General features: G+C 46.8%; 1 protein-coding gene and 2 non-coding genes across 3 annotated transcripts; 1 reads left to right on the top strand and 2 right to left on the bottom strand.

Moving 5' to 3' along the window:
* Window positions 1–10,182: 10,182 nt before the first annotated feature.
* LOC149330189 (uncharacterized) lies at window positions 10,183–12,153 on the bottom strand. The gene is made up of 2 exons (XM_089559389.1): window positions 12,094–12,153; window positions 10,183–11,994 (listed from the first exon to the last, which is right to left on the bottom strand). The coding sequence occupies exons 1-2, from the start codon at window positions 12,131–12,133 to the stop codon at window positions 10,865–10,867; spliced, it is 1,170 nt and encodes a 389-aa protein (XP_089415515.1). The 5' UTR covers window positions 12,134–12,153; the 3' UTR covers window positions 10,183–10,864.
* Window positions 12,154–14,583: 2,430 nt separating this feature from the next.
* Window positions 14,584–14,674, bottom strand: TRNAY-GUA (transfer RNA tyrosine (anticodon GUA)). The gene is given in 2 exon segments: window positions 14,584–14,619; window positions 14,638–14,674. It is a non-coding gene; the product is annotated as a tRNA-Tyr (tRNA).
* Window positions 14,675–16,760: 2,086 nt separating this feature from the next.
* Window positions 16,761–16,833, top strand: TRNAA-AGC (transfer RNA alanine (anticodon AGC)). The gene has a single exon. It is a non-coding gene; the product is annotated as a tRNA-Ala (tRNA).
* The last annotated feature ends 3,809 nt before the right edge of the window (window positions 16,834–20,642 follow it).

Genomic DNA, 20,642 nt, shown 5'->3' with positions numbered 1-20,642 from the left:
GCTAGGCTTGGTAATACATGGCTTTCCTTGGTTGCATACTTGGTCATTTTAATACAACCACTAGAAGCCTTCGTCGTGGGGTAAGACAACGGCATGGCTACAGCGGAACGCCGACTAACCCCGAGACGCGCGTTGGGTGAGCGCCTGGATTGCCACGGAAGCCGCGTCTGCCTGCCCGGTGGAGCGAGCGTTTCACCTACACCGAGTGTGAACGCGCGTTCGAAATGCGCGGGAATGCCGCTCGAGGACATTCCGGCGTCTGTGCGATGGCATCGTCACGACGACGTCACGGTGTCACGTGGCGTGACGGCTAGGGGTCCCACGGCGACGGCGCGAGGTGGAGGCCGCCTCTCTCATCCGATGTCACGTGGTGTGACGTCACGGTGTCACGTGGTGTGACGTCTAGGGGTCCCACACCGACGGCATGAGTGGTAGCTCTAGCAATATGCTTCGCATAAAAAAATTGCAATAATGGCCGACCATTGCTCAACGACGATGCTTTCTCTTTGTAAAATGGAAGAAAAAAAAAGAGCTTCGTCGTCTTTGGACTCAGTATTTTTCAACGCTGGAGCTCGCCCTGCATGCTAAATATTTTAAGGTGAAAGAAGCAGGAAAGATGGGAAAATGATACTCCCTACGGCCAGGCGATTTTCAATGCAAGTCATGCGCCTGCTATAGGCGGCACGAAACCCGCCGTTTAAGATTGAGAAAGGTATTGGTTCTACTAGGCAGATGAGTATGGGACACTCGATACGCACAGACTGCATAGACTGCTTACAGAGGTTTGACAAAGAAAGGGTGGGGCGGTAGCTTTACTGTTGACGCGTTAATGATTACTTTAACCCCACAAAAGGCGCTGGGCAAGTGAACGTTGTTTCGCACAAGAGTTTGAATAGCATTCAAGCTCGGTACTGCTGAATGTTTCTCTATTCGTCTGCTATCGTTAAGCTCAACACACCCCCTGCGAGCCTGTGACTGCTTCTACAATTTCAACCGCCCTGTTGAATCCTGGCCGTGGCTGTGGCTTTTCGATGTAGGCGATGACCATGCGTTGGAGGCGAAGGCGTCCTTTTGTTTTGCGATGTAATAAATCGTGTGCGACGTCATGAGTCTGAGAGGCAATCATAAGAGTCTAGGAGTTCTTGTAAGCTGCAAGGGGTTACTTGATCTGGTTACAGCATCTTCGAAAACCCCGACGTTAAAGGTGGTCACAGAACAGTAAAAAAAAAAAATATTGAAAAACGTCCGTTGAGACGTATTTGAACCAAAAACTTATGAATACCTGCGTGGCGGGAAACCATACAGTCCACCTCTCTTGTTTTAGAGAGCATGTTTTAGAGCTCTGTCTGTTTCGCTGGGCTGTAGTGATTTAGACCCTGCTGACTGCACTTTGAGTGGTGTAGAATTGAGCAGCAATTTACACCCATCGCGGTCTGCCGAGAAAGACTTTGTTGAATAAAAATTTCTCAATTTATTACGTTGATTAATGACCTGATTCACTCACAGAAATGCTTGTCATTCGTATAAACACTTTGCGGACTTCTCGTAACAAATGAACGTCAGCGCGCGTCGACGCATATAGCTTCAAACAAACTGAAAGATTCCTCGGATTGGCTGAGCCAAGCGAAACCGATGGAACGACTTTACGTCGCGCAGTAAGGATATTTATTTATTTCATTTGTGCAAACTACCGGCCGGAAATTCACAAAACAAGAGTGGGATACCATACATTAGAACAGCATTAAATAAAATTCAGGGGGCACTTTGACTGTGTAAAGTGCGCAGAGGCGAAAGCGTTTTCCGCACCACTTTGACTGCTTCTGTGGCACTCGTGGCGTCACATGTAATTGGGTACTAAATACTAAGTGATGACAAATCACTGATTAATGGTTAATTACTGATTCATGCCTGAATACTAATTAACTGCTAATTAATGAAGCTTAAGCTTCGCCTTTAGGAGTGGAACGCGACAGCGTGTTGTAGCGCTGCCAGGGAGTCCACGGAACGCCACGACCCGTTCGGCGCGATGCCTTGCCGTTTGAAGGCAACGCTTTTTGAGGAAAGGAAATGGCGCAGTAATTCTCTGTCATCTCGGTGGACACCTGAACCGCACCGTAGAGGAAGGGAGGAAGTGGGAGTGAAAGAAGAAAGACAAAGATGGCCCGTAATGAAGAAAATGAAAATTGTATTTGAGGAAAGGAAATTACGCAGTAACTGTCTCACATATCGGTGGACACCCGTCAAAATTCAGGGGGAGGGGGTGCACTTTTTTGACCTAAAGTGCGGTCACTGATGTGTGGTTAAGATGTTAAGCTTCGCCTGTAAGAGTAGAATGCGACAGCGTCTTGAAACGCTGCCAGGGTGTCCATAGAACGCCATCGCCCATTCGGTTCTACGCCTCGCTCGCCGGTAAATTGCTTTTTGAGGAAAGGAAATGTATCTGTCTCTTATATCTCGGTGGACACCTAAACCTCGCTGGAAGGGAATGGAGGAGGATGACAGTGAGCGAAGACACCGTATTCACTAGACGCGCCTTTGTTCATTCTAAACCATCGAGGATGGAGGAGAAGGGATTGTTTCTACCATGGGGTGCTGACTGCTTGTTGTGTCACAAACCAGAGTCAATAGAACACGTCTTTATTGATTGCTGGGATGCGCTGCTCTTTTGGGACGTGCTCCAGCGTACAATAAAGAAAGATTTACCCTTGACGCCGTATGGGACACGATTCCTGGACGTTGAGCCGGATATTTATAAATATGATGTAATTTTCCTGCTTGGCCTGCACAGTATTTGGCGAAGCAGGATGGCTGTACGACACTGCAATGAAGATGCGCGTTCTGTCCGCGATTACTTCAAAGAAAACATATTTAAGCTACGTGAAGTGTACAAGGAGCTATGTTTTGGAGATGAAGTTATCGAGTTGATGGGAGAGTTGTGTTCCCTGAAACAGTTTTGATTTTCTCACGCGAGTGAAACACATGTCCCCTCTTGATGTTTGAGAGTGCAGCGCAGAACATCTGTTTATGATCTGTTGTAATCTGTCAAAACAGGCAATAAAGACAAAAAAAGAAAAGCTGGCATGGCGGAGTGGATAGCATGCTCGTCTCGCACTCCGAAGACCGGGGTTCGATTCCCGAGCTCGACCAATTTCCTCCTCGGTTTTATTTATTTATATGGCCTGACTAGAAAAGTTAATTAGGCTAATTGGGTAATTAAGCAGTTAACTAAGCTCAGTCCCACTTACTTGGAGCATCACTATATGATCCCTCCAATTGGTTGCCTGGTTACTAGCCAAAGTACAATTGCCCCGTTTGAAATTGGCGCACTGTGACGTCACGACCATTTCGACCAACTGAAAAGCGTGACATTTCTGTCGACAACTGCTGCTTACAACGATGAGACATTAAAGGCTTTCGCCTTAATACCAGTTTGCTTTGCATGTCACTAGGCTAAACTCAATGCTTCATCCCACCACCCTTTCCATGCCTCATCTTCCTCCCCCACCGCAATTGATTCCTTGGAGGAAAAGGCATATAAAACCTCCGTCAGTGATGTACGCATTGCCCAGATGAAGACAAGTTCTCTTGTCGAAACGTTGTCGATTAGTCATATATTTAAAAAAATACTTATTATCAACTAACCAATAAAGTAGGCGAAACGAAAAAAATATTAGCATATGCTTCGCATATCTCCTAGAAGCATTCACTTGACATCACTTCAGACGAATGCTTTCGTTTTTTAGATTTTTATCCACTTTAACTTGGGTGCCCAAGCTAAAGTGGATCAAAAGTTAAAAAACGAAAATTTTTCAGTCAGTGCTGATTGTAAGTCCCCTGATTATCTTTCTGATAAGCCCACTGTATCCCGCTTAGATTGTGTGACAGACATTCATCATTTTAAGAAGCTTGCACATGGTAAGAGTGCCTATAAGTCATGCTTGTTCGAGTCGCATCGTCCTAAAAGAAGCACAAAACTACTCACGAATTTGCATCCCTCGGACAGCTCGGCTAAATCTCAAAGGTTTCATTTCTGAACCTTTAAAGTGCGGTCAATATCGTATGTCGGTCGCATAGTGCTTAAACGTTTCAGCTTGTTGGATCCCTGCCGCGGCGGTCGAATTTCGATGGAGGCGAAATGTACAGCCCATGTACAGAGGGCAAAACACATGCCTAGAACAACCAAACCGTGTGTTCCGGAGCTCCCAAAACCACTGCGACCAAGAAGGCAAAAAATGACGATGAAATTCTATGAGTTTAACTGCATATGTTTACATCCAGACCCTTTTTAACCAAACCTTATCGCTAGTTATCGCGTGTTACGCTCGAAACACGCTCAGAGCGTGTTCTAGACATGCGTTTTGAACTCTGTACTGTGCGATGTCAGTGCATGTGGACGAACCCCAGGGGGTCGAAATTTTCGGAGCCCCTCACTGCGGCGTCCTTCATAGTCTGAGTCGCTTTGTGACGTTAAACACACATAAAGCAGTAACCATAAATGTTTCCAAGCACGCTTCTTAAAAGAGGGCTAAATGCGATCTTTACGAATGAAGGTGTCCTAACTTGGAATTTCATTTCATACGCACGATGAAAGTAGATATGTTCCTGCGGCAGTGCTGAGAGAAAAAAAAACGTAACTTCCGTCGAGCCGGATTCGAACCAGCCACCTATGGATGTCCGCAATGAGAGAGCCTCTACAGTCCACCGCTCTACCAACTGAGCTATTTTTTTTTTTTCTTTCATGGTACTTATTTACATGGTTTTGTATACAAAGCATATATATACATATGTGTGTGTGCATATACACACACAAAAACAACTATTTACAGAGCACCTAGGTAGGCGCTAGGTGGCAGAAACATAATAGTAACATATTATAACTAAAAGGCCGGTAAAGATATACAGCGTATCAGGAGAGGAAACCAATCCGGTACAAAGTCCGATTTTTTGTAAATGTCCGTTACCTGCAGCAACATTCGGCTAAAGTGAATTCTGGGCGAAACAACAGGTTCAACGTTGCGATCTTGCATGCGTGTTTTCCAAAGACTATGAAGTCCAATCAGAAGAATCATATTGTTACGTGGCCCGAAGTCTATGTCGGCACAAGGACGACCGGAGCACAGGGTCCAGATCACAGCTAGCCCCGAGCGGCAAGCGCGCACACACTGGGCACTTCCTCTGCGTCGTCTTCACGGAGATTATCCGTTACATGGCCCCCCGGTCGGAAAAGCACCGTCTCGGTGCTCATCACGGCAGTGAGGGGGACTGCAAGACGTAGGGCTTGAGGCGAGAGACGTGCACAACATCGGTCTGATGCTGAGAGGACGTGGCACCGGGGAAGGCCGGAGCGATCTCGTAGGTGACTGCGGTGACTTGGCGCAGGACACGGTACGGGCCGATGTAGCGGGACAGAAGTTTTTCAGAGAGCCCCACGCGGCGAGATGGCGACCAAAGCAAGACGAGGGAGCCAGGGGTGAAGGAGACCACACGGTGACGGCGGTTGTAGAATTGCTGCTGAGAGGTCTGGGAAGCGAGGAGCCGGGAGCGTGCGAGTTGGCGAGCGTGGTCAGCGCGGGTAATGGCGTCGTGGGCGTAAGCAGACGGCGGAGCAGTAGAAGTGGGAAGCAGCGTGTCCAGAGGCAGCAGGGGCTCGCGGCCATACAAAAGATAAAAAGGGGAGTAACCGGCAGTGTCATGGCGGGAGGAGTTGTAGGCGAAGGTCACATAGGGGAGAGCGGTATCCCAGTCTCGATGGTCCGGAGAAACGTACATAGCCAGCATATCGGTGAGAGTGCGATTGAAGCGTTCTGTGAGGCCGTTCGGGATGACAGGCGAGCATAATCGGTACTGTACAGCCGCAGTGATATATCGACGGGTTCTGAATCCAGCAGTGGAAGTTCGAGGTGTAGGACGCCATCCGAGCAGTCAATGAGGGCGGAATGGTCAGTCAGAAAATCCAAGCCAAGAATGAGGTCATGGGCACAGGTGGTCAGCACGGTGAATTGAACCGGTATACTGTGGCCGCCAATGGTAACGCGCGCGGTACACGTACCGTCGACAGTAGGCGTGCCACCATCCGCGACACGCACACGGGACATTGCAGGCGTGAGGACTTTGCGTAGGCGACGGCGGAGGGCAGCACTCATCACTGATATTTGAGCACCGGTGTCAATCAGGGCGCGCACAGGAACACGGTCGATAAAGACGTCCAAGAGATTTGGTCGAGAGGTCGAGAGAGGATTTGTGGTCCGGGTCGTTGATGCAGCGTCACCTCCGGGAGCTGCATCATTTAGTTTTCCAAATGGGAGCGGCTGGTTGAAGGCGACTGTGGGGAGCGAGAGCGGCGGCCCTGCGGCGACGGAGAGCGGGAGAATCGGCGTGGAGGGGGAACGGCTGCTTCAGATGGTTCGGACGGGGCTCGGGGCGAGAAGGTGCGGGTCGAGGTAGAACTGTAGAAGGAGGGGCAGACGTTGCGGGCTGGTGAAGACCATGGACTGCGGCAATGTCGGGCGATGTGGCCAATGCGAGAACACCGGAAGCAGATGGGGCGGTCGTCTGCCGTACGCCACTCATTTGGATTGCGATAACGCTGCGGAGAATAATAGGTGCGACGATAAACAGAGGGAGGTGGCTGGGGGGTGTCCGGGCTTCTGATGGTGCACACAGCCGGAGGAAGGTTCAGGTTAGCGAGTTCCTGACGCACGACGGCCTGAATCAGCGACACGGTGGGTAGAGAGTTATCATGTGTGGTCGGACGGGGCAGAACAGGCGCAAGGGCTTCCAGTTCGCGGCGAACGATGCGGGTCACAGTGCCGGTAACGGGGTCATCTTCGGAAGAGGCGCGGGACGGTAATCGGTGTTCCTCACAGGAAGAAGTAGCGGCAGTATTAGGGAGCCGAGAGAACTGCTGTGAAATTCGGCGGCTTTTAACCTGTTCGAAATGACGGCATTCTTTTATGATTGCGTCCACGGTGGTGCAGTCTTTGCAAACCAGTAAGTTAAAAGCATCATCCGCAATCCCTTTCAGAATATGGCTCACTTTGTCGGACTCGGTCATGGCGGCGTCGACCTTGTGGGAAAGCGCCAAGACATCTTGGATATATGCCACATAGCTTTCGGTTGACGACTGGGCGCGCGACGCGAGCTGCTTCTTCGCGGAGAGCTTCCGGTCATCGGGTCTGTCAAACAAAGTACGGAGCTTTTCTTTAAAAGTCTCCCAGCTCGTCAGTTCTTCTTCGTGGGTTTCGTACCAGACCCGGGCCGTGCCACTAAGATAGAAGATCGCATTCGCTAGCATCACGGTGGGATCCCACCGGTTATAGGTGCTCACTCGCTCATATAGGCTGAGCCAGTCGTCGACATCGGTGCCGTCGTTCCCAGAAAAGGTACCAGGGTCACGGGGAGGAGCCATGACCACGAAGGGAGCAGAGGGAGCAGAGGGAGTGGTTCGTGACTCGCCGGGTGGAGCCATGATGGTACTGGGATCGATACCCAGCACCTCCACCAAAGATGTTACGTGGCCCGAAGTCTATGTCGGCACAAGGACGACCGGAGCACAGGGTCCAGATCACAGCTAGCCCCGAGCGGCAAGCGCGCACACACTGGGCACTTCCTCTGCGTCTTCTTCACGGAGATTATCCGTTACAATATCATAAGGATTCCAGTCAGGTTGGGAAACAACAAGGTAGCGCACACTGTAGGAATTTAGGAGAAAATTTTTCTGTAGCGTCCTTTGCAACACATCCCAAAACAAAATCGCGTCTTTGCAGTCTATAAAACAATGTTCAATTGTTTCAGGCACATTGCACAAGCGACAGTTTACAGAAGACACAAAAATGTTTTTCCTATCGAGCCACGTCTTGACAGGTAGAGTTTCAGTGTGTAATTTATAGAAAAATGTTTTGGTGCAAGGAGAAATTGGCATTTTACGCACTCGCTTTAAAACATCATGACCCATGAGCCCAACGTAGACGGAACGATACAGTGGGGGCGGGAAGAGCATGGATATCAAATCCCTGTACAGATTTTTGCGCGAAACAGAATATAAGTACTCATTTGAAAACCGAACTGTCAAAAAACGCACGGAGGCATAAACTTCCTGCATAAAGCCTAATAAACGGGGTCGTTCAGTAAAATTGGAAGAAACTACTAAGTTCGGAAGTAAAGTCATGAAGTTAACCTGCAAGAATGCTCTAATAATCGGAAGGGAACAAGCACGAAAAAAGAAGAAACGGGCAACCAACTGTCTCACATACAGGTGCTCTAGGCCCAGGCCTCCTGCGCAAACAGGCCTGAAAAGGTTATCACGCCGCATGGGCTCAAATTTGGAGGACCAAATAAACGTCGCAAATATACGATGGAAACGCTGTATGTAATGTCTGGCGCAGTGAAGGACCTGGAGTACGTAATAAATTCTTGTTGCCAGAAAGGTGTTGCAAGCCTGGGCTCGACCAAAAATTGAGAGGCGATGCGGTACAAATGTCTGAGCATAACGCTCAACAGCCGGAACTCGCTCTCTCCAGTAATGGGCACTGGATTTGTAGGCATGAAGTGGAACGCCAAGATATTTAGGAGGCACACAAGACCATTCTATGCCAGCGTACAGAGGTGGAGTTGTGCCCCATGAACCAAACCATAGGCCAGAACTTTTGGAGCGATTCATTTGAGCACCAGAAACGATGCCGAATTGATCTATTGTGGACAACACATTATCAATGCTGGGCTTGTCAACGCAGAAAAATGCAAGGTCGTCAGCATATGCCAGCAATTTGACTTCATTACCCAAAATAGGGAACCCATGGATATTACTGTTACGCAAAACACTCAAACAAAGCGGTTCCAGGTAAAGAGCAAAAAGCAGAGGAGACATCGGACAGCCTTGCTTCACAGAAGAGCGGATTGGCACAGGGCTCGAGAGCTGGCCATTAATGATCAATCGTGTTGAACAGTTGCTGTAGCAAAGCTGCACCCCTTTAAGTACAGTAGAACCCACGTTTGCTCGCTCTAGAAGTGAAAACAGAAATGAATGGCGAACGCGGTCAAATGCTTTCGCAAGGTCAATCTGAAGGAGGGCAAGCTGCTCATGACAGCTGGAGGAATATTCAAGTATTGTCCGCGCAATGTGCACATTACTTTGAATGGAGCGGCCTCTCAAACCGCAAGTCTGGTGAGATCCAATGAGTACCGACATTACAAATTGCAGGCGATTTGACAAGACTTTAGCAAAAATTTTGTAATCCACATTTGCCAATGTAATGGGCCGATAACCTTCTACGGAGCGCAGTTTTCCTTCATCAGTAGTTTTCGGAATTAGGACTGTGTGGCTTTTTGTAAAAGACTGAGGAAGGGCTCCTATATCCAGCCCCACTCTGAAGACCCGCAGCAGGACAGGAGTGAGAATAGATTTAAAAGCCTTGTAAAATTCGCTTGAAATGCCGTCAGGACCAGGCGTTTTTGAGACAGGTAACTGATCAATTGCATGTTCCACCTCTTCCTGTGTGAAAGAGCCGCTAATAACAGAACAATCATCTTCTGATAAAGGGCTCACTAAGGTGCTGAAATACGCCAAAATTTCCGAATTATGCACATCAGGTGAAGCACTAAACAAGTCTGTGTAATAATCTACAAATACGGTCATCACCTCATTTGGACTGGACACTAGTCTGCCATTGGACATCATCCCCGAAATAAACTTCGCAGTCGCATGACGGCGCTCATCAAGCAAAGCCTGTCGTGTCGGGTGCTCACATTGCAGATCACGCTTGGTACGAGATCGAACACGGGCACCCCGGTAACGTTCTGCATCAAATCGTTGTAACTCACTTTTGATACTAGCTAATTCATCCGTATATAAACCAGGTGCTTCGCATTCCATTTCATGCAGATTGTACAAATTTTTCCTGAGTGTCTGCTCCTGATGTTTCCTGTGAAAGGACCGCACGGAACCAATTTCTATAGCTGTAGCACGCACGTCTTGCTTAAACATTTCCCAAGCGGCGAACAACGGCATCTTGCTCGAGAGACAGGATTCCAGTTGCGAGCGGACACGAATTACAAACTCTTCATCATTAATTACTGAAGAGTTCAGCTTCCAAAGCGCCCATTTCGGCCTAAATTTTGAACAAACACTGCCTCCGAGGCGAGCAACCACCATGTAGTGATCAGAGAACGAAACTGGTACAGTCTCACAGACCAATCCTCTGGAGACAAGTGAAAAAGATGCATAAATTCGATCTAGGCGAGCGTGAGAATGGCCCTGAATGCGTGTGAATAAGCGGAAACCAGGACATGAACTTCCGGTATCAATGAGCCCTGCATCTTCCGTAACAACAGACAAAAATTCACCGCTCCTGTCCCTGGGTGTATCAGGACCGGCACGATCAGCTGGGTCGCACACACAATTAAAGTCACCCATTAGCACAACATGCCGGTCACAGTCCAGTAAGCTGGCAATGCATTCAAAAAGAGTAATGCGCTGTGGCACAGTATTAAATGCATAGACATTCATTAGTCGCCATGGCTTTCCATAGAGAAGAAAATCGCAGCATATCAACCGGCCCTCATTATCGACATTATAGGTCAAGCCCGAACAGGGGAGTGTCTTGCGCAGAAACAACCAGCAACCCGCCGACAAGCCCACAGCATGCGTTACGAGAACATTATATTCTGATAAAAAGGGCTGCAGGGCCACCTCAGTATCCTCCTCACTTTCAATTTTCGTCTCCTGGACGGCGATAACATCAAGGTGCCTGCTGCAGAAAAGTCGGCGGAGTTGCACCTGCCTCTGGCGAGACCTAAGGCCACGTACATTCAGTGTTGCGAATACTAACTCTGCGGAATCAGCCATGATGACTGTAACTAATTATGCCTACAGTTCCCTGTTCTTGTCGGTAGACGGCGATGCCGCCTGAGAACCACCGCCAGGCCTCCTGGACCGCGAACGTCGGCACTGCTCCTTGTGCCTCGACGCGCGACGCCGACGGCGATGAGTGCTGCGCACCGGGTCCTCATCGCCACTCGTTTCGGAAGCGCAGGACGCACGGCGCTTCTGAAGCGGCTCGTCTGCGGAACCTGGTTCAGCGTCCGCTGGAAGAAGGCCCTTATCCGGAAGCTGCTGGCCAGCATTGACAGGAGGAAGCGAAGTGTCCGCTGTGGTATCCGTAGTGGCCTCAAGGACGGCCACTGGTTCTCCACCAGCAGCAGAATCCGGCGCCTCACACCGAGGCGGCGCTGCATGGTCATCCGCCGGCTCTTTACACTCCGCGGCAGCACTTTGGGGAACAACCGGTGCACTGACACTCAAAGGCTCAGCTACAACGGCGGGTGGCAAATCCCCAGTCGCGTCAAGTACTTCTGTAGCGTCCATGATGTGCTCCTGTAGAGCGTCGTCAGGGGGCCGCACACGATGCCGCAGCTTGTCAGCATACGTCACGACGCACTCCTCCGCTGTGTGGCCGAAACGCCGGCAGTCGTCACACCGCGGCGTACGACAGTGCCGACGAATGTGGCCAACACGGTTGCAACGTAAACACAGAGGTGGTCTGCCCGGAATTAGAACAAGGCTCTGAACGCCGCACACAGTCAGCTGATGCGGAACATCACTAACCCCGACTCCATCAGCAAGAGACAGGACGACATCACGGCTTAGAGTTCTCATCTGCTCCATGTCTGAGACTTTCCAATTTTCCGCTGAGATAGATGTCACCTTCCCGTACGCCTGAAGTGCCTCACGGATGAAGCAATCTTCCAAGCGCTCGGGAAGCCACAAAAGCTTCAGCTTCACCTCCTTCGGTTCCGGGTCAACAACAACGCAGCGGCGGCTCTTCACCAAGAGATCGCCGCACGACACGAGCTTTTCTTTTGATTGCGCAGATTTGCAAGTCACCATCCAGACGTGAGACATCTGGAATTGTCCGATGGAGCTAATTTCTTTGAGGTCTATGACGTTCCGCAGCGAGTCTCTGAAATCCTGTGCCCTGTACGGGCGTCCGGCAAGATCTGCATGCAGGAAAACGGAGTCGGTCACAAGCTTACCGGTTGGGAGTCGGGGCAGAACGATACGGTAGTCATTACTGCCAGCAAAAGCCTGAGCAATACCTCGGCCAGAGGCCGATTGAACCTTTTGTGCGGAGAACATCGAGGAACGCGTCCGCTTCGAACAACGTCTTCTTCTTTCTGAGCTATTTTTTTTCTTTCATGGTATTTATTTACATGGTTTTGTATACAAAGCATATATATACATATGTGTGAGGAGCTTTTGCCGCCTTGCCTGTGTGGTGTACATACATTAGCAAGTTTGGCCTCGAGAGGCAGCCTGTAGTGCTTAGGTAATCTATGTAGGGTGATGATCTCCACTTTGCCGCGCCGCTCATGACTGGCCTGAACAAAAATGTTTCTTGACGAACTTCTTTACTGTTTGATTCACAAATTTTTTTCTCCATAGGAATAACATTTTGTCAAACAAACAAACGAACGAACGAACGAACAAACAAACAAACAAACAAACAAACAAACAAACAAACAAACAAACAAACAAACAAACAAACAAACAAACAAACAAACAAACAAACAAACAAACAAACAAACAAACAAACAAACAAACAAACAAACAAACAAACAAACAAACAAACAAACAAACAAACAAACAAACAAACAAACAAACAAACAAACAAACAAACACACAAACAAACAAACAAACAAACAAACAAACAAACAAACAAACAAACAAACAAACAAACAAACAAACAAACAAACAAACAAACAAACAAACAAACAAACAAACAAACAAACAAACAAATAAACAAACAAACAAACAAACAAACAAACAAATCTTCATGAATGCGCTCAGGCCTTATTCCCGAATGTCTAGATGGGATGTGCCTCTGCTAAAGCAACCAGAAGCAGGACTTCGCGCCCAGAAGGCAATTTCAAGTACGTAACGATAACGATGAGTTTTTGACAACAGCATTGGCAGTAAGAAACCTTATCTGACATCATTCGTGCAACGTGTGACACAAAACTGTTAGGACAATTAGTAAAACCTGTTGCGTCGCAGGTAATGTTCTTGGCTAATTCGCTCCTTTAGGAGGAAATGACACATATAAGACGGCTTTTTTTATGTATTATGCGTCGCATGATATAAATTTTAAACGGGGTAATGCATTTAGTTAACTGTATATGATAGCAGCTCATGAAAAACGCATTTGATTGAGTTGCTTGCCGATACATCAAACAAAGTACACAAAGCATTCCAAACTTTTAAGCTATGACAAGCTGGATTGCTCTCTCGCCACCAAGTGAGCGCCACTTATGAAATAACTCGAAGGACATTTCCATCATTTTCTTATGGATGTTATCTTGGCTGATGATAGTAATTAGGAGATTACATGGTGTGTTATGAAAATCCACCGGAGGTTTTGCCTCACTTGAGGCAAGTAATGATGAACAGAATACTGAAGGCTATCTACGCAAGCACGAGAAAGCAGAAAAAGAGCATAGGACGATCTCAGCAACAGTACTCGAGGATTTCCAGTACTACAAAGAATGTATACGCTGCACTAGGGTAGGTTCGGAAAGATTGAGTGACTGGAAGACTTCACCTGCTAATATAAAGCAGAGACTAACTAGCCGGCCCATTGGCGGGAAGAATTAATTCGGTACATTTCCTAGAGGTGATTAAATAACCAACAGAAGTACGCAACACCAGCGTTTGCGTCATTTATGTCTTTTTCTTCTTGTACATGTAGCGCTGTGAAGTGCCTTCAAATGATAGCCGTAACCAACTATAGAGTCTTCTGCTCTCAATTCATCGTCACCGACATCATCTTCATTATCAGGACAACGGTCTACTTAGTGCTTAAATGTTTCCAAGCACACTTCTTATTTATTTTATTTATTTATTAATTAATACTGCCAATCCCTTTTTCGGGATTTTTACAGGAGTGGGTTTTGTCTGCATAAACGCATAAACATAAACACGCATAAACACAATTTCATGTGTGCAAAAAGGAGAGTGAAAAATATGGGGACGATCGGAAGAGGCATTGGAAAAAGGCAATACAAAGATAACGCATTAATGATCATCACTTTTTCACTTAATAAATGGTCATGAGAAATAAAAATAAATACATGGGAATACAAATGCATGGAAAACCCCCAAAAATGTTAGAAGTAAAAAAAAGAAAAAAATCCCAGTTTGTTCCCTGACAATACAATTTTGCCAGCTAGCGCCAAAATTTTTTCAGTAGTTGGCTGTACAATCAATGAAACATCAAGGGAGTTCCACTCCTGCACAGCTCGCGGAAAAAAAAAGAGAACATAAATTTATTATTAGCGCAGAAGTATTCTTGTATGGTGAGTTCATTTTTGTTACGCCTTTCTCTGGAAATGTTCAAGGTAATGTATGTAGCAGAATCAACTTTAAGTTTGTTATGCGAAATCATGTAGAGAAACTTAAGCTTAACTTAAAACTTAAAAAAGGACTAAATGCGGAGTTTACGAATGAAAGTGTCCTAGTTTGGAATTCCATGCCATATGCACGATGAGAGTGGATATGTCCGTGGGGCGGAAAAGAGAAAAAAAGTAGCATCCGTCGAGCCGGATTCGAACCAGCGACCTATGGATGCCCGCATCGGGTAGCCTCTACAGTCCACCGCTCTACCAACTGAGCTATCGACGGAACGGACGGGGTGCTTTTGCTGCCCAGCCTGGACAGTGGAGATACGCACGTGCTACCTAGTAGGCAGCCTCACGGAAATTTATACCGCATGATCTTAACCTTTTTCCTTCTTCGCTCGTGATAGGACTGGCAAAAAAAAAAACGTTTCTTTGGAAACTTCTTTACTGTTTGATTCACAGATTTGTTTTTCTCCATAGCAATGACATTTTTCTTCATAAGAATAACATTACAATAACAATGACTGGACATGACCGGCCTCTGCCAAAGCAACCAGAAGAAGGACTTCGCACCCAAAAGGCTATGTCAAGCATACAACAACGATAAGCTTTTGACAACAGCAGTGGTCGTAAGAAATCTTATTTGACCTCTTTCGTGCAACGTGTCACACAAATTGGCTAGGACGTTTAGTAAAAGTGTCTGATGCATAGTGGTTGACTGCCTAATTCAGTCCTTTAAGAGGAAATGACACATATAGAAAGACTCTGATCTATAAGGCCTCTCATGACCTATATTTTAAACGCGGCAATGCATTCATTTAAGTGTATATGATAGCAGCTTAGGAAAAATTCTTTACCTTGATATAGTAAATATTTTACGTGCGCATGCATAAAGTAAAGCTCACAAAGCACTCCAAAAATTTAAGCTATCACAAGCTGGATTGCTATCTCATCACTAAGTGACCACCCGACATGAAACAACTTGAAATACTTTTTCAGATGCAATTTTTTTGTTGCATCATTTTTTTTTTGCGGTTGTTATCTTGTTTGATGCAAACATTTTGAAGATTACATAGTGTGCTATGAAAATCCTCCGGAGGTCTTGCCTTATTTCAGGCAGAAATGATAGATAATGATAGACGCAGTACTGATGGTAATGTACGCAAGCGCAAGAAAGCAGATTAAAATGCAAAGGGCGAAAATACTCTATGACTTTCAATACTACAAGGCATGGCTGCGTTGGTGGGGCCGGAATGATGGAGTGGCAGCAAGACTGCCTGCTAATGCAACACTTCAACACTAGTGTTAGCGTCAACTATGTCTTTTTCCCCTTGTACATGTAGCGCTGGGAAGTGCCTTCAAATCATAGCATAACTTACTAGCACAGTATTCTCTCAGCTCATAATCATCGACGTGACTTTATTATCAGGACAAAGGTCTACTTCCAATGTAAACGCCTCTTTTTCTAACTGAGATTATTCGACGTAGAACCACGAAACAAGATCTTGGAAAATGTGCTTATCAGCAGTTAATAGCCTGTGATAGTAGCCGTGCGCCTTACTATGGTTACGGCTGATTTCGATCGTATAGGAGAATGCGTAATTTAACATATTCGATGGTATGAAACCGTGGGCTGTTAGTTGACGTGAAGAAAAAGAGACATGCTAAGAAAAAATGAAGGAGACTGTAAAAAGAGAAGCACAGCAAATATCGCGCGATATCATTTGATGATTAGCGGTCATTCGATATGGTATTTGTTGTAGTAGGTGATTATGATAACGACGAATTCGAAAGAATGAATGTACGATCAGAAGGGGAGGTCTTTGGCTGAAATATCTTTTAGGTGAGGCAAGAAAAAACTGTGATATGCTAATGTAATTAAGCAAGGTAAAGAAGACATTGGGAAGCGAAATAACTACATTAACACCCGCCTCGCATCTTGCTTTATTATATTTTGATAGGCTAGGTAGTTCGGAAGCATCATTAAACTTTTAGCGCCAACCGAGGCATGCAAACCGCACTAGGCGAAACAAGGCCTTGTATGACATCATATATTTTTAGGTTTTCATGTTTTTCGTTTTACACTGCTTGCTTCAATAAACGTAAAAGTCTGTGCAGTCGATGTTAATAGTAATAGCTAATAGTGGTTAGCTCTTCTATTGACAGGACTCGACTTTCGGAGACAGTTCCTGCATATAGCAGTGCAACCAAAGTACTGATGGCGACAGAAATTCGTCCGAACGCGACAGAAGATTCCGATTGCAACCGGCTTCTTCGGGCCGGTTCTGTCGCCTTCGTTCGATCCAGATTCATTCCCTGTGCGTACCTCCTCTTGTTGTCATCGTCCCGTTAACGTGCCTTGGTTGTCTGGGGGTGTAGCTCAGATGGTAGAGCGCTCGCTTAGCATGCGAGAGGTACTGGGATCGATACCCAGCACCTCCACTGCTCCTTTTTAACTGCTGCCGCCTCAGATCAGTGTTTTGATATTAATAGATATTAATTTTGAAATTAATTAATAGACCTTGCGGTGATCATTCCGGCTCTGCCGTTATTTTAAACCAGTAGTTGTGAGAGAGTGTTTTCTCTCGAGTAAACTGTCGCTGTCGCATTATGACCTAACTATACATTGACAAGTTCACTTGGTGTTTTAATAGGAAGCTGTCCAGGCTATCCTAACCTATAAGAGATGTAGAGATGTAAAGGGAGGAGTGGTTGGTCGGAAGACGGCACAGATTCTAAGTAAAAATGAAGAGACAAGGACTCCGGAATTTATTTCCACATCAGACAGTATGGGTAGTATTGTCCAGAAATGTGTAGGAACCGCGTGGGTGCGTGATGGAACTCTCATGCCTCTTGGTGGACGACGTTAGACCGACCAATTTTACCGATGAGCACAGTCACTCGTGAAGCTGCAAATAAAAAAAAAATTAGAGATCACTGCGGTGACCCGCATTGGGAGAATGCGGAAGCAATAAAGCCTCCTCGGCACTCGTCGCCTCTCGTTGCCTCAGTTTATCGTTTTATTTTTGTTTATGAATAATTTAGTGTCTGAATTTGCGTAATTATCTTATGCTTTGATTTAAGATCGATTTATTTACTCTGATTGTACATTCTTTTATCTGAATCCACCATTTTGGTTTTTCTAATTTTGGGACGTGGTTGCTTCCCCGTCCACTTCCTCTATCCCCGTCAAGCCTATTCAACGGTCTAGTTAGTTTTGCTTATTATTAATTAAGTGATTTATCGATGTCAATGAAACTTTATGGTCGATTAATTGTCACTCATCAAATACATTTCAATTCATTTCAAACTTTATTTTCACTCCTTTGCATATTTTGCACTATTTTGCCGTCCACGGCTGTTTCCCCATCCACCCACAATCTCGATGTCCGCGCTATTTCGACGTTTTATCCATATTTATGTTCCTAATTAATTAACTATTAATCCTATCGACATATTTTTTTTGTGCAGCATCCTCACATCTCTTTCGATTACAACCACTCGTTTGATGCTACCTCTTTTGAGAACGTCACAAATGCGGCGGTCACATTTTGCCGACACGTTTTGGTGACACGACCCCCCCGACATGGCCTAGAAATGCGTATAAGGGATACACTTAAGCTCCGCCTTAGGGCGTGGCGGGATAGCTTTAAACAGGTTGATGCCCATATATGCGGGATTGGTCATCCACTACTTTACAGTCATAGATCCCTGGGTCTCCTTATACCACTGCTGGCCCAGCTGTGATGCGGTTAAACGATGCGCCACTGCCGTGCGATTACAGGATCTGCCATCGCTAGAGTTGATGAGACGCGTGAATAGCTCAGTGAGTTGGTTATTCATGTTCTAACAGAAAAAAAAAAAACATTGAAAACGAAGACGCATGACAAGAAGAAAACGCACATGCACAGTACGGTCCACTGCTAAAGGGAACATGCGATCGTGTGCCCTCTGCGCTTCACGAAGCCCTGCCGCCTAGACGCTGCGAGAATAGGCGGCATCAGGCGCATGCTCGCAATGACCAGCTGCCGTGCTCACTGCGCATGCGTCTTGTGCCGTCAATTCCCACAAGTTCTCGGCAGCAGCGCGCCGCGAAGCACGGAGGCCACGCGATCGCATGTTCCCTTTAACAGTGGACCGTACTGTACATTGTCGCCGGTGTTGTTTTTTTTGTTTGAGCATGTGAGACGCAGGTTACTCTTCACGGGCAACCTCTCGCAAACAATCGTTTATCTGTTACCTGCCACGGTGGGTAATTTGCTTAAATCCGGTGGGCAGGTTGGGATGACGCCACAAGGTCACGTGACCGAGGATGAGGTGACGAGATCACGCGACCGGCCAACTTTTCGACCATGGCGGGTTGCGCGAGGCTGAGGGGAGTTTTGTGCCCCACGTCGGTCATAGGGTGATCACCCTGGACTGGCCACCTACCGTGGCCGATTTTTCGCCCACAACGACGACGGTGACGCCGTATTTTCAGCACAATTTGAGCCTTAACGCTATCGCCTTTATGTGCACAAAAAGTTAAAAACGAAGGCACCGGCGAGATTCGAACTCACGATCTCCTGTTTACTAGACAGGCGCTTTAACCAACTAAGCCACGGCTTTTTTTTTCTTTATTGCCTGACTTCGGCAAGAACCACAATATACAAATACACTTACAGAGCACAATGAGCAATAATTAACAACACTATCCGCCTGCCGGGGCGTGGCTTCGTCACGTTAAAACTCTTTAAGCGTCACCAAAGGCTCGACTCTTTCGAGCCACTCGGCAGCTTCAGGAGAGGGTTTCTGACCTTCAATATACCTATGCATGCACTCCCGAAAATAGATGCGTGCTGGCCGTGCATCAGGATCGCGATGATATCCTGCCATTCTGGAGCGCCAAATACAATGGAGTCCCATTAGCATAATAAGGTCGAATGGTGTCCCATCCTCACTCTCTACAGGCAAGTACCGAATACCATGAGAGTCCAGCGTTAATTCCTTTCTTAAAGTCCTTTGTAAGATGTCCCAAAAGTATACCCCCTCCCAACAATGCAAAAAAACGTGGTCTATTGTTTCTGGTTGTTTACAAATTAAACAATGGGATCCCCAAGGTAGAAATAAATGCTTCCCTTCCAAAAATTTCTTTACTGGTAGTGTTCCGGTATGTAATTTAAAGAAAAATGTTTTTGCACTTGGTGGCACCTGCATCGCCTTCACACGCTTAAGTACGTCGCGTCCCAGGCCTCCATTGTATAAGGCCCTGTACACAGGTTGTGGAAGAACTACATCACACAAATCCTTGTACAACTTCTTCCTGCTAACAGAAGATAAATATTCATACGAAAATCGAACAGACAGGAATCGAACACTCGCGACAACCTCTCTAAAGTAACCAAAAATACGTCCCGAGAAACTTTCGGTTGAGACAACAAAGTCCGGCAGTGCATTTCCGAGCCTTAATTGGCACACAGTGCGCAAAAACGGATCACTTACATCGCGCACAACACAAAATCTGCTTACAATCTGCCGCAGAAATAAGTGTCCCAGACTCAGGCCACCGTCCTTCGCCCGCCTAAACAAATTGGCCCGGCTGCAGCGTTCCCAGTCCGCAGCCCACACAAAAGCGGCAAAGATCCGGTGCAGTCTCTGTACGTTCATCCTTGCACAATGCAACACTTGCATCACGTACCACAGCCTAGACATAAAAAACAGATTACACACTGTGGCCCTTGCGAAAATTGAAAGATGTCGCCCTTTCCACCTCTCCACCTGTTCACGCGTGGCTTGCGTCTGGACTTTCCAGTACGAATCGCTATCGCGATAACCATCCAGTGGGACGCCTAAGTACTTTACTGGGGTCGTCACCCAGGACATGTTTGCAAAATTGCCGGGCTTCGTTGGCCATTCTCCGTGCCAAAGCCCCAGGGACTTTGACCAATTCACTTTACTACCGGTGACCTTGATGAATTCTTTTACGCATGCCAGGGCCTTGGTTACACCTTCCCGGTTCACTGTGAACACCGCGACATCATCCGCATAAGCCAGCAGCTTAACTTCTGCCGCCTGTAGCTGGAAGCCTCGAATTTTTTTCACTTTCCATGATATCCAAACACAACGCTTCAATGTAAATGCAGAATAGAAGAAGGCTGAGGGGACAACCCTGGCGCACCGAACGCTGCAGGCTAATGGGGGCCCCCAAACTCTTATCTACAATTAATCTTGTCGTGCAGCTCCGGTACGCCAAGGCCACTCCCTCGCAAATA

Source organism: Amblyomma mixtum, chromosome 9 (assembly GCF_055824585.1).
Source record: "Amblyomma mixtum isolate Tamu chromosome 9, ASM5582458v1, whole genome shotgun sequence".
NCBI lineage: Eukaryota > Metazoa > Arthropoda > Arachnida > Ixodida > Ixodidae > Amblyomma > Amblyomma mixtum.
The sequence above is the reverse complement of the archived record's forward strand: the minus strand, read 5'-3'. Positions and strand labels throughout refer to the sequence as shown.